At 33.0% G+C, this 13,174-nt stretch overlaps 2 protein-coding genes across 6 annotated transcripts; both read left to right on the forward strand.

Moving 5' to 3' along the window:
• The first annotated feature begins 454 nt into the window (after positions 1–454).
• On the forward strand, positions 455–4,507 carry LOC114761057 (uncharacterized protein At3g49055). Of its 2 annotated transcripts, none has more exons than XM_028950371.1 (5): positions 455–1,485; positions 2,452–2,528; positions 3,041–3,152; positions 3,238–3,360; positions 3,916–4,507. In XM_028950371.1, exons 1-5 carry the CDS (start codon positions 526–528, stop codon positions 4,261–4,263), a joined length of 1,620 nt encoding a protein of 539 aa, XP_028806204.1. In that variant the 5' UTR covers positions 455–525; the 3' UTR covers positions 4,264–4,507. The 2 variants fall into 2 exon arrangements, with proteins under 2 accessions (XP_028806204.1, XP_028806205.1); XM_028950372.1 differs by having other exon boundaries at positions 3,238–3,354.
• A 5,022-nt stretch (positions 4,508–9,529) lies between these two features.
• Positions 9,530–12,729, forward strand: LOC114761032 (pentatricopeptide repeat-containing protein At1g11900). Of its 4 annotated transcripts, none has more exons than XR_003742109.1 (3): positions 9,530–10,110; positions 11,303–12,371; positions 12,473–12,729. XR_003742109.1 is itself a non-coding variant. In XM_028950341.1 (3 exons), exons 1-2 carry the CDS (start codon positions 9,992–9,994, stop codon positions 12,279–12,281), a joined length of 1,098 nt encoding a protein of 365 aa, XP_028806174.1. In that variant the 5' UTR covers positions 9,530–9,991; the 3' UTR covers position 12,282; positions 12,473–12,729. The 4 variants fall into 4 exon arrangements, 3 of the variants coding, with proteins under 3 accessions (XP_028806174.1, XP_028806173.1, XP_028806172.1); XM_028950341.1 differs by having other exon boundaries at positions 11,303–12,282; XM_028950340.1 differs by having other exon boundaries at positions 9,530–9,680; positions 9,780–10,110; positions 11,303–12,729.
• Positions 12,730–13,174: the final 445 nt, after the last annotated feature.

Genomic DNA, 13,174 nt, shown 5'->3' on the forward strand with positions numbered 1-13,174 from the left:
TATCCTAAAATTATTATGCTCATAACAGTCTCTTTAAATTTATATATAATTTATAATCAATTTGATTTTGGTTTTATTTAGATTTATGTGACAAATTCATGTACATGCGAAGTAGGAGTCGCATTATCAGCCACTAACCAACTAACATTATATTTCTTGCAAATTAACACATTATGGTTATATTGATGAATACTTGAAATTGGAAGAATTATAAGGAATAAATAAAAAATTACAAAAGCTTAATTAAAAAAAATAAAATAAGATTCCAGTGACATTCATATTTTAAATTTTAAAGTCTCAAGATGCAATATGGCTAAGCCCCCAATAATTACGTGTCCTAGGCTCTTAGCCCCCCAAACTTCGAAAAACTAACACGCGATCCTGTTTTGCACATTATGAGTACGTTAGTTGCTCCCTCCCCTTTGACTGGTAGGTTTGAAATTAACTCACCTCCTTTTCAAATCCTCTACTTCTCTCTCCCCCTCTGTTTATGAACACCCTGATTCATCCGTTGTTCCACGGAACATGGTAGAACCCTCTTCTGCTACCACTTCTTCACCAGGATCCTCCCCAATCAACATTCGCTCTTCAGCAGACAGTGCTGAAATTTCCCGCAATGGTCTTCGTTCCGACCTCGAGACTCTTCGTCATGTTTATGGAAGCCTTCAATTAAAGCATGCAGAAGCCGAAGAAAATCTTGCTCTCCTCCAGCAGCGGATGGATGAGTGCGCGGATCATAACGCACGTTTAAGCCGAGAAATGGCGCAAACTATCAGGGAAAGAGACTCGTTTCGGGATCAGGTTAGTTGTCTTGAAACAAATTTGAGAGAAAAGGAGGAGGAGTTATCGAAGAAGCTTGATGTGGAAATGGGAGAGAAAGAAGGGCTCAAGAAAGAATTGGAAGATTTCAAAGAGCGAGTCCAGAAATTGGAGAGTGAGAGGGAAGGCATAAATTCGTTGATGGTAGAGAGTTTAGAATCTCTCAGTTCAACAAGGGATTGTTTATCTAGAGTATTAGAGGGTTTAGAGGAAGAAAATGACGAAATTTCTGTTAAAGAAGACGAGGGTATTTGTGTGAAATCTGGACCAGGAGAGGAGGCAAGGGCATTATTGGAAGAGGTGAGGATGGTGTCAAGGCTTGCAACTGGGGTGGAAACAAGGATTGACAGGTATAAAGACTCAAAAAAGAAGGAGAAAAGAGAACTGGAGAATAGTCTGATCAGTTTGACAGAGGAGAATAGGGATGTCAATAAGTTGCTAAGGATCGCCATATTGGAAAAAGAATCAGTTGAAAAGAAGTTGAAGGGAAGGGTACCCCTATTACCATTTGGATTGCAGAAAGTTGGTTTTGGATTCATGATGGGGGCTAATACTAATGAGCCAACTACAGAGAATACTGGGGTTAACACGGGGACTAAGAGTACTGGGATGAACACTGGGACTAAGTCTGACAGTAGTGAGTGTGAAGAGGAGATCGTTAGTCTGGTAAGTTACTGATATCTTTATTTCCCTGTGATTGACTTATTTATATAGCCTTCATCTTTTTTTCACTTTCACTACAGTTAATTGTATGATCTTTTCCTTATAGCTTTGGACAAAAGGAACAAAAATAGAACCAACAATTGAACTAGTTACACCAATACTTAAATTATGGCTTCAGTTTATGTATAGCATAGAGAATGATTTCGCAATTCTAAATTTGGTCATCTACAGTGTAAGTATCTGAATTTAGTCATCCATTAATTTTTTCCCTGTTAGTTTAATCCCCCGTTGTGTCAAACTGACGTGAATATAACTGAGTTGTTGGCTTGGCTTAATAAAATACTTATGCGGTCCTTATATGATGAAATGGCCATGCTAAGTTTTCAGAAACTCAGCAATAAGTCCATTAATTTGTTGAGCACAGTTCTCCAACTTTAGATTTCTTGGACACTAAACATGGCCACTTATCAATTTTGTGGTAGTATAGTATGCTGTTAGGCCAGTTCAAGTCAATTTAATACTAAGCAGAGGGTGTAAATTGACAGGGGGAGATTATAGAAGAATGAAATTGATAGACAGGCACTTTGGAAGAATAAATTGAGATTATTTTAATATTTTCAGAACTAAAAGTGTATTTAATATTAGAAGTATTGTTGCTAGATTGAACTAGAATCAATGCTATTTAAGAACATGAAGATGTCACATTCTTTACCACAATTTGTAGCTTGTGACATTTAAAAGAACCAAAATTTCTGTCCCCTTTATCTTTGACATGCAGCTCATAATTTTCTGTAGATCATTGTTCCTCCCTATGAGCAGGGATATAGCTTGCTTTTCTCATACAGCGCATTTCTGTTTGTTTACAAGAACAGGGGTTGCCACTTGCAATAGATGATAGTAGTAACTCATGGCTTACTATGTTCTTGCAAAAGGCTTTGCCTGTTCTGACATTTATGATTATTTTTCAAGGCTTCAACAGTTGAAAGGATAATGAAGAATCTACGTCTTGAAATCACTCAATTGAGGAAATCTTTGGAGGAATCTAGGTATTTTACCACCCTAACCATTTTAAATCATCATAGTGATATGGTTTTTTGCTGATGATGCCGTATATTGCACCGAAGAGAGTTATGAAAACAAGCCAAAGCTTCCTTGACTCTGATAGGACTAAACAAAATTCAAGCAATTTTTTCTCTCTATTTTAACAATAAAGAAGTTTGGCAATGTTAGCTCCAAGAAGCTGTGCCTGCCTTAAGAGGGAGTGTTGGAATCTTGTGATCATAGGGTTCATTCATTTTCTGATTGTTCCTTGTTTACCACATGAAATTTGTTTTTCCTTTTTATTTTCATATATCATGTTATTTAAATTACATATTTAACTGCTTCCATTTCAAAACAATATGAATCATAATAGACGTCATGAAGTAAAAATTCTACACATTTGGTGTTTATATATGAGCTTAGTCTGTCGTTAGTCTCAGAAATACCATGCTGCTCCAGCTGGTTGGTATGTCATATTTCTTGGGTTTTGGACTATTTATTATCAATCTTACGTCAGGTCAGACACAGAGCGACTCCAGTGTCTCACAGAGAAACAAGCCAAAGAAATTGCAGAAAACAAACTCTACATTAAGGAGTTAGAAGATAGAGAGGGGGTTTTGGCTCAAAATGTAATGACATATTTGATCAAGAAATGGGATAATCATTCCCCATTAAAGCTCTCATTCTCACTAGCTTTATACTTTTGTCTGAAAGGTAGAGGAGCTTTTAACGGAAATTAAGGAAACTGAGGAAGAAGTTGGCAGATGGAAGAACGCATGTGAGTTGGAAGTTGAAGCTGGAAAAAATGAGATTGAAGAGCGTGACAGAGTGGTAAAGGTTTTTTCTTTCCCTTTCTATATGAATTCTGAACTTCGGTTGATATTGAGTTTCTCTACTCTTCCCTATTGATGGAGTCCGTCCAGTGGAGTGGCATGTTTTTAGTTCTGTTGATTTATCATAAATTTTTCATAATATTGGTCTGTTTATGAAAATCATTTATGATCTTTTCCAAAAGGCTTTAAGTCATCTACAAAACATACTGGTCCAATGCAAGATATGCAGAAATTTGTTTTCACTTGAGGTAATGAAAGCTGACAATAATCAAACTTCTGATTGTTCCATCAAGAACATGTCAAGAATCAAAGTCAGTTCATTTCAAGAAGCAAGAGCTTAAGCTGGACAATATGATTGGATGATTACGATGATGACGACTACTACTACTACTATTTATCTCTAAACTAGTAGAGTGTAAAATTTGGGAAGATCATTCTCAATGTGATGTTCTTTCCTCAGTAATCAGTGTGTGTTCCACTCCCAAAAGAATAATTAGGGTGTATTGTCTGCCAAATTAATTCCATATCATATTACTCCTTGCATTTGTCAATCGACAAGGTGGATGCGCTGAAACAAGAACTACAGAGAACCAAGGCAGCCTTGGACATATCAAATGGAAAATTAAGGCTAAAAGAAGAACTTGCAAGCACTGCAATTGCTGCACAGGCAGCAGCGGAGAGATCCTTGCAGCTAGCGGACAACAGAGCCATCGAACTCCGGCATCGCATTGAGGAACTGACCAGGCACATAGAAGAAGCAGAGAAAAAGGAGCGAAGTAGCCGTAAATGGAGACGTATATGTTGGCCATGGGAAGTCTTCAAGTTCATCTCTGGTTCCAATACTTCAAACACTAAAGTTGGAACTGTAAAAAGGATGCTACCAGAGATGCAGGCCTTGGTGAACTGACATACGCTTCCTGATCAAAGAATTGATGGATCTCAAACTTGATTTTTCTGTAGATGCTTTTTCTCCTTTGTGTTCAGATTGTTACTGATGTTTGCAGAACCACATCATATGCATAATCTGCAAACTTTATCAGTTAATTTATAATAGGAATAAGCTTGAGGAATGAAATATAGAACATATTACGGAGGATTTTTTTTTTTTTTGTAAAATTCAAATGAATTCATTACTCCCTTTGCTCCTTAAATATATGAGTTGGTCAAATGGTTTGTTTTGGTTATAAATAGAAGATTTCAACTAGCTTCGTCATTCAAATTTATAATTTTTTGAAACTATCTTTATTAGCCACACATATTAGAGAAGGATTTTTATCAGTTAATTTTTAATGCAAACTAGAGTTTACTTCCCCCGTGGAGATTAAAAATTAATACAATTTATTGTTGATAATGATCATGATTTACTTTTTATTATGATAAATAATTAAAAAAAATCTTAAAAAATACAACTTAAATTTTAAAGGAAAAAAAAAAAGAGAACTATAAAAATAAGTAAATAGAATACAATGACATGAAGTATTTGAAAAAAAAAACCTAGCTACAATAACCTCTCAATGAAAATAAAATAACTCATACTTTTGTGCTTTGAATAGGCTACTAAAGTCTACATGTGCTTTACATAACTTAAATCATTTTCATGTTTTTGTGCTTCATGATTTAGCCTTCTGCATCATTGTCATGTTGAATGCTCGGTTCCTCTTGTTGCTGCACTCTGCTCCCTTTTTCCCATCTTGCTTCTTGCTTCATCTCAGTAACTTTTTTCTTTTGCCGTTTGAAAGTTATCAAGAGAGCGTTTAGGAACTTGGGGTATTTTTGGGTGATGCACCTCTGTTAATAAGCCTTTCAAAATTAAAATTTTATATGATTTTAGGAAAAAAAATGATTATATGAGATTTTATTTTTAAAACAAACTTTTAAAAATAGCTATTGATATAATGAAGATTATCTTTGTTGGCAGGAAAAAAAAGATTATGTTCATTATTTTTTAACAATCACTTTTTTATTTTTATTTTTTATAGAGGTGATATATTTTTTTTCTCTTTCCCTTTTTGTCCAAACATTTAAAAGTTTTAAATGAAATTAAAGGGGTCTGTTCTATAAGGTTTTGGTGTAAAAAAAAAAAAAAGAAGCAAACTCATGAATAGAACAAAATTTGAAATGAGATTGATATGGAGAGAAAAAAAAAATGTTCTGTTTTGAACCAAATGCATTCAAGTCAGCTAACGAGCAGCCAAAGAGATCAATTTTTTATTTCATTTATTCATTAGATGGCCTGTGAAGAGAGAATTGTGAGAATAGTCATGAATAAGCCATTTAAGAGCATGGCTTGGTGAAAGATATAAATATATATATTGATGATAATGATTGGAAGGGATATTTTAATAAATAAACATATTTATTATAAACAAATAATTTAATTAATTTTTTAATCTCTGTAAATTAGTTATTTAGTATAACGGAGGGAGGATTAGAGAAGATTTTACAAGCATGGACACTAGAATAGAGAGGTCATGATGCTAAGTTCTTCCCTAATAAAATGCACAAGGGTACGAAAACATGTTTTCATGGAAACCAGAGTTTTGGAGGCTTAATTTTTAATATGGAGGGTGGCGACGATGCCTAAACAAGTTAATTTTGTTATAGGATTACATCTTAATATACGAAATTGCTTTAATGACTGACGAAACAAGAAAGATGTTTGATAATTCACCTCGAAATATGGCATCTCAAAACCCAAGTTATGTAAATTCTTTAATCCTTTTTTTCTTTGTGCCAACAAATTCTTTAATCGACTCCATGGCTATACAATGTAAAGGGACCTCATTATTTGTCATTTTATTTGGTTTTTTTTTAAGTTCAGTTCAATTAATATATTTTATTTTTTATGAGAATATTTATGAAATTTTAATTTATATAATTTGGTTTTCTTTTAGATGAAAACCTAAATTGAATAAATGAAACATTTAAGAATATTTTTTAAAATTAGTGAGATGCTACTTTCTTTTAGGGAAAATCATTTTTATTTCTAGATTTATGGTCAACTTAGGTTAAAGTTTTTGTAGTTTCTGCCTCCGATTCTAATTATAAGATCTCGTTTATAGATTACAAATAAAATTTTATAATTAGGACTGGATGTAGTATTTTAGTAAGAAATTAGTCTATTTAGTTGCCGTCAATTTTGGTTAAATCGCTATTTTTTTCACACACGGAAAAATTATATTGTTACCAAATAGTAATGTCACATTATTAACTTGTCATTTTTAAGGACTCTAATTTCACTAACTGATTCCTTAATTGAAAAAAAAAAACTGCCATACTTTAATCTCAATTAATTTCAGTTCTTTTTTCAGTAATACTGAAATCTATAGCAACAAAAACTCAAAAAAAAAAAATTAACCTAGTTTGCTCTATCAACCTCCCTCACCAGTGTGGAAGGTGGTTAATCTCGGATGTAAAAGTTGGCCCTCGTATATGTGAGCATGTATGGGTGCAATCTTCCAATTCTTATGAAATACAAGCTTAGTTTTGTAACATACTACTTAAAAAAAAATCTGTAATTCTAAAAAAATTAAAGTAAAAAAATAAATAAAATAATATTTTTTTATTATTTTGAAAAGTTTAAAAAAAAAAAAAAAAAACCACCGACCTCTACCATAGTGGAAAGGTGGGGGTGGTGTAATTAAGGAGGGTGGAAAAAATGGGAGGAGCATTAATTGAAGAAGGAGGACGTAGATGGGGAAAAAAAAATAGGGGGCGATGTAGGTTGAAGAAAAATAAAGGGGAGAAATAAATACGGCTATGTTAAATACCCTGAACAGGCATAGAAAGAGAGAGAGAAAGAGAATGAGCAGAGCAAGAGAGAGCGAGCAAGAGACTTGGAGTTACAGGGTGCGTGGTGTTTGAAGGATAATATAATATTTGGAGATTATTTAAGTACACAAAAATATTTTTTTTATCAAATTTTCTTCATGAATATTTTTTATATATTTAAAGTTTTATATTGTTAGTATCATTATAATGTTTAAAGAGAATTTTATGGTTTGGATATGAAGTAAGTATTGATTTTTGATAATATATAACCTTAGAAATTTAAAGATATATTATTAAGGAATTTAAATCAGTTTATATTTGTTCAATGATTGTTTTAAGAATTTTAAATTAAGATTTTAGTTAAAAAATTTATTTTTCAAGACATATAGAATGTTTTTCAAGATTAAATTTAAGTTAAATAATTTGTTTGGGTTATTTAATGTATTATTAAGATTTTAATCGGTTTGAATATTGAATAGGTTAAAGATGTATTTTGGAAATAATTTTTGAAAGCTTGAAGAATTGTAAATTGAGAATTTTAATCAAAGGAGTTGTTTGGCTGAGGAAAAATTTTAAACGAGACTATAATAAATAATTAAAATTTTAATAGAAAATATTTATATTTTAGGTAACAAATATATTTATTTAAGTTATTAAATTTAAATAGTCTTATATGAAAATTTTTTATTCCCAAATAATATTATATCTATTATAAATAGCTAGATTTGTGAGAGTTAATATATTGTTGTAATTTTAGTTTAGATGGTAGTCTTAGAATTTTAGAGTAGTTTTGGAATAGTTTGAGTTATGTATATTAATAAATATATTTTGTAGACTCTTGAGAATTTTAGAGTAATCATTGTGTGATTATTTGTAAGCTAAAGAGTAGCAAGTAACTTTGAAAATTTTTTCATATATATGTGAATTATGTATGATTATGTTGTGGATTTACTAGTTTTTATTATATCATATTGAAATATATGTATATACCATGAGTTTTCAAATAAATGTTTTAATATATTACTTTATTTTATTAAGATTTTTTGCTGTTAGTTATGATCAATATTTAAATATATTAATATTTATTGAATTATAATGAGTTGCTGTTAATTGGTCTGAAAATTTTATTGCGATTTTATTTTAATAATATATTTGAGGACGTACTTCTAATGCAATATTATTTGCAGATGACATATGCATTATTGGCTAAAGATAGAAGGAGATTTGCATAGATATAAAATTACTACGTGATATGTCATCACTTGGTGCATAATGGATAGCACTTGTCAGGGCTCCATCTTTTATGTTTTCCTATGGCTAGGAATTCATTGGAGTTATGGGACATGTGATACCTCCTTATGTTATTTTCAAAGGAGGGGAGCCATAGTCCAAACTTAAACTCTATATCTTTGGCTAAATATATCTCAAGTATCGGTGAGCATGGAATAATCCAATAAAATAGATTAATTCCTATGGGATTATGTGTTAGCTTATGGCTCCAATTTGCAGTATAAGGGTAAACGATCATATAAGGGAGGATGCATATTGTATTATTTTTGGATATATTGAAAAATGATGTTGGTTTACTGTTGAATTAAAAATGAAATTGAGTTGAATGTATAAATCCATGACTTCCATACACAAATACACACACACACAAACGGATTTTTCGTTTATCAAATATGGTTTGCTTGTATAAGTTAGAATTTCAATAGTCACTAGATCTCTAATAACATTTAATGTATTTTTGGAATTTTTGAAACAAAAGTAGTCAACAGCAAAATTAGAGTAGTCAATAACTAAATAAGAGTAGTCACTAAAATTTTAAAAATGAAAGTAGTCAATTACAATACTAGAGTAGTCAGTAGCTAAACAAGATTAGTTATCGGAGTTTTAAAAACAAATATGGTTAATACCTAAAAAAAATAGTTAATACATAAGAAAGAGTAGTCACTTGAGCTCCAACGACCGGTCACTGTTACTGGAGCTCTAACCACTGGCCACCGGTCATAAACTGACCAAAGACGTTGAGGTGGTAATATTTAAATAAAACAAAAGAAAAACATACTAACAGCCATTTGTGTACTTTACAATATTTGAAAATTCTTAAATAGTATGAGAGATCTAAATTAGGATTTTGAAATTCACATGTACTAATATATTTTTTTGGCAATTTTTAGAATATTTTATTTTCTTCCTGTTAATTCTATCTCTGTAATAAATGTTTAAATGCAGTGACTTCTTGTATTTTCTCCTTCCTCCACAATCTCATAAAACTTTGGAAAAATGCCGGCAAATGAGTACTATTGTTTGATGCTTACAAATTACTACCTCGAGTCCTAATAGACTATAAACGAGGTTAAAAAAAAAAAAAAAAATCCCTTTTGTCTCTCTTAGTCACCCGAACTCCCTCGATTCTCACAGGCGAAGCTCTGCAACGTCGAAGGAGAAAGAGCCACGGTGATGATGAGAATTACGGCGGCCCAAAGCGAAACCTAATCTTCTTTTCGACCTTCCAGTCTACAGTCTTATGTGTGTTTGGCCGTCTCTCCTGTGCGTCGTTTCTCCCATATTTCAGGGTTTTCACATATCTCTCGTATTCCTTCCTAAATCTCTCAGTCTCACATTCCGTCTTTTGCTTATGTGGTTCAGAAGGAAGGACTCATGAGTTATTGATTCTAGTGGTTTACATATGAGGTGATGCAATGCCAGTTGCTGCTAATCCATGCGGATATATTGATTAGTCACAAATCTCAGAAGGGTTTTAACTGAATTTTTCTTGGAACTCGAATTTCATATTTGCCCGGCTTCGCAGTTTCGGTGTTAAGTTCTATGGTTCGTCTGTAATAGATGCTTGATCGAGCATGTTAGCTGCTGGGAGACGCATTCAGCTTATTCTTCCATGTATCTCCCTCAATCCCAGTTTCAATCCAGCGTTGAGTTTACATTCCGTGTATTCGTCTATTTTCAGAATAAGTAGATGGTAAGTGTGAATTTCACTTAATTATACTGCGAAATACGATCGGAACAAGAAGATGATTTCTTTCTTTAAATTTTGTGATAAGCAAGGGAGCTGTCAAATGCCATAGACTCCTTGAAAACTCGGCCAATGAAAATCTTGTTTGCTTTCTCTGTTTGTCTGTCTGTTGATCATCCTTTTGGCAAAATCAGAATGGTTTCTTCTAAATATGTGTCTAGAGAATCCAGAAGAGGCACTCGGTATTTAACTCTGTCACGTACTTGTACTAGGGGTTTCTGCAAGTTTGGTCTGTTCTATGTTGTCCATAATGGGTTGAAACTTGAAGTTTGAACGAGTCACCAAAAGTACTTGCTTTTGTCAATGTGTGTGTCTTGATAGTTGGGTTTGAAAATAAAAATAGAAACAGAGATTTAACCTATATAGTCTGAATTTCAAAGGAAACAAGAGCAGAAAATTCGTTCTCCCAGTCTAGAATGGCAGCATGGCAGATTATGCTACTGCCTTTGGTATCAAGAAATTATTTTGGTTTTAACAGTATTTTGACTAACTAGTGTCTCTTTTTAAAAATTTTGGACTGTTTTCCTTCTGAAGGAGTGTAATAAGTTTTAGAGATCTTGTTTGATGTGCTTAGGAGGACAAGAGTGTAAAAAACCAAATTCATATTATCATCAACCTTTAATGACTTTGCTCAGTAGCCCTGGCAACAAACATGTTATGATGCTAAAAGCTAATGTAGATTGACACTGACTAATCAAATGCTCTTGTGGTTAGTTCATTCTTTATTGTTTGTTGATTAAAAATTGATAATTGTTATGCCTGTAAATTGAGAAATTAAATTGAAAATTTACTCTAATAGTTTATAGAAAAAAATGATATACTTGAATAATTTAAGCTCATGTCAGGTTCTATTTTATGTCAGCTTATTCAACTGGGGCTTCAGCACCAAAATTTTCAGTCTACATGTGGACTTATTGCATTTCTTTATTATTTTACTTGATGATAAGACATAAGACATTAGATAATGCCATCGGATAAACAAGTGTTATAGTGGTCCACCTGGACTCCCCTTAATTTTAACTTTTTTATTGGAATATATGATTTTGTGATACATGGGTCTCTATCATGTCCTTTTATATCCGTTCTTTTGAATCTAGTTGATTTTAACTTGTCAAAGTTGTCTCATTGGCAATTTCAGTTACCTTGCAACAGAGGCCTCTCCTGATAAAGATAGTGTGTCAGATGAAGTATTGAATGACTTTCTTTCAGTCATTGAAAATGAATCGGCACCAAGTGTGGAAGTCTGTTCTGCATACATTGATAAGATGTGCAATGCAGGGAATGTTTCTGCTGCGAGAAAAATGCTAAAAGTGTTGCATGACAAGAACATTCACTTTTCCTATAAGTTGTATGCCCGCTTATTAGTAATGGCTAGTCAGAAGAATGATATTGACCTTTCATGTCAAGTTTTCAAGAAATTGCTGTTGTCCAATGAATCCATAGGCACAACCGTGTATCTTAACTTTTCTCAAGCTTTCACAGAGTCGAGTGATTGTGTGGAGCTGCTAAGTTTTGTTAAAGAAGTATTAGAGATGAGCCGTTCAAGTATATCAGTGATAAACAGGATAATTTATGCCTTTGCCAAAAGTGGGCAGAAGGATAAGGCATTGTTAATATTTGATCACCTTAAAAGAGCAAATTTTACTCTGGATTTGATAACATACAATATTGTTTTAGATATTTTAGGTCGTTCAGGTCGTATGGATGAAATGCTTACTGAGTTTGCATCTATGGAGGAAGTTGATATTGTCCCAGATTTTATTTCTTACAACACTTTAATCAACAGCTTGCGAAGGATTGGAAGATTTGATATGTGTTTATTGTATTTAAGGAAGATGGTTGAGAGTGGAATTGAACCAGATTTGCTTACATATGCTGCATTAATTGAGAGTTTTGGTCGATCAGGAAATGTTGAGGCATCATTGGAACTTTTCAGGCAGATGAAGATGATGAAGATTCGTCCTTCCATATACATCTATCGATCACTAATTGCAAACTTAAATAGAGCAGGAAAGTTTCAATTGGCAGCAGAACTTTCGGATGAGATGAATTCATCTTCTACTTGTCTAGCTAAGCCAGAGGATTTTAAACCAAAAGGAAGGCAAAGGAAATCATGAGGTACATGGGTATGCATGGGGTGCTATTCTTTGTGACTTCTCAATTGCTAGATAATGACTAACTGGTAGCCTATTAAATGTTCCATTGAGGTGTGTAGCACCCCTAATCTAAGTTATCTGAAATATGGTTTTTTAATAGGAGTGCACTGTATATTGTCAACTAATGAATTAACAGGCATTTACCCATACAGGATGCTTACTGTTCCCTTTGTACATATTGAGATCCGGGTGATTCGAGAAGGAAAAATGCAATGTCATCCCCTTTCCTTTTTCTTCTATACTCGTGTACAAGAGATTGTATCACTATCACTATGTTTGTATGTGATTGCTCTGTGATTTTATCAGCAAACTGGACATTTTTATTATATTATTCTTTATGACTTATAACTAGTGTGACTTACCAATAAATTTTATACTTTACATTGAAGGAAATAATTTTGGCTTAGAATGTTCAATATGCATATGACTGTCTTCACTCAATTTAATGTTCTGAGAGTTTCAAACCCTTGTGTTACGGGAAGTGCATCTGATGAAACTGCTATCTTTGTATTACGTATGAGCTAATGGAAGTAACTTGTCTTAGGTGAGCAGAATCTCCCCCCCCCCCCTCCAAAAAAAACCCGGGGGTGGGGAGAGGAGCAAAGGAAAAAAACTTACTTGTCAAATACGACCAACATCCTTTTATCCGCTGTTGGCTGAGAGTATGACAGTTATCCAATAAAATTGTTAGCATTGATTGTGCACAAAATCAGCTGCCAATCAATGAGGTGAGTTTTGCTAGCATAGATCACGGTTAGCACTAAATTGCATACAAAGGATATTGGGAATGGTTGAGCAGCAAGTCTGAAATGTCCAGATTTTTTTTATTTTATTACTACGAATCATCATCTTCT

The sequence above is a fragment of the Neltuma alba genome, unplaced genomic scaffold (assembly GCF_004799145.2).
Source record: "Neltuma alba isolate B1F8T4 unplaced genomic scaffold, ASM479914v2 tig00011067_pilon, whole genome shotgun sequence".
Taxonomy (NCBI): Eukaryota; Viridiplantae; Streptophyta; class Magnoliopsida; order Fabales; family Fabaceae; genus Neltuma; species Neltuma alba.

Excerpts from the sequence above, each read along its gene's own strand:
- LOC114761057 (XM_028950371.1), top strand. The coding sequence starts at position 526 with ATGGTAGAACCCTCTTCTGCTACCACTTCTTCACCAGGATCCTCCCCA. Across the intron at positions 1,486-2,451 it reads AAGAGGAGATCGTTAGTCTG|GCTTCAACAGTTGAAAGGAT; the intron begins GTAAGTTACTGA and ends TTATTTTTCAAG. Across the intron at positions 3,153-3,237 it reads AGGGGGTTTTGGCTCAAAAT|GTAGAGGAGCTTTTAACGGA; the intron begins GTAATGACATAT and ends TTTGTCTGAAAG.
- LOC114761032 (XM_028950339.1), top strand. The coding sequence starts at position 9,992 with ATGTTAGCTGCTGGGAGACGCATTCAGCTTATTCTTCCATGTATCTCC. Across the intron at positions 10,111-11,302 it reads ATTTTCAGAATAAGTAGATG|TTACCTTGCAACAGAGGCCT; the intron begins GTAAGTGTGAAT and ends TGGCAATTTCAG.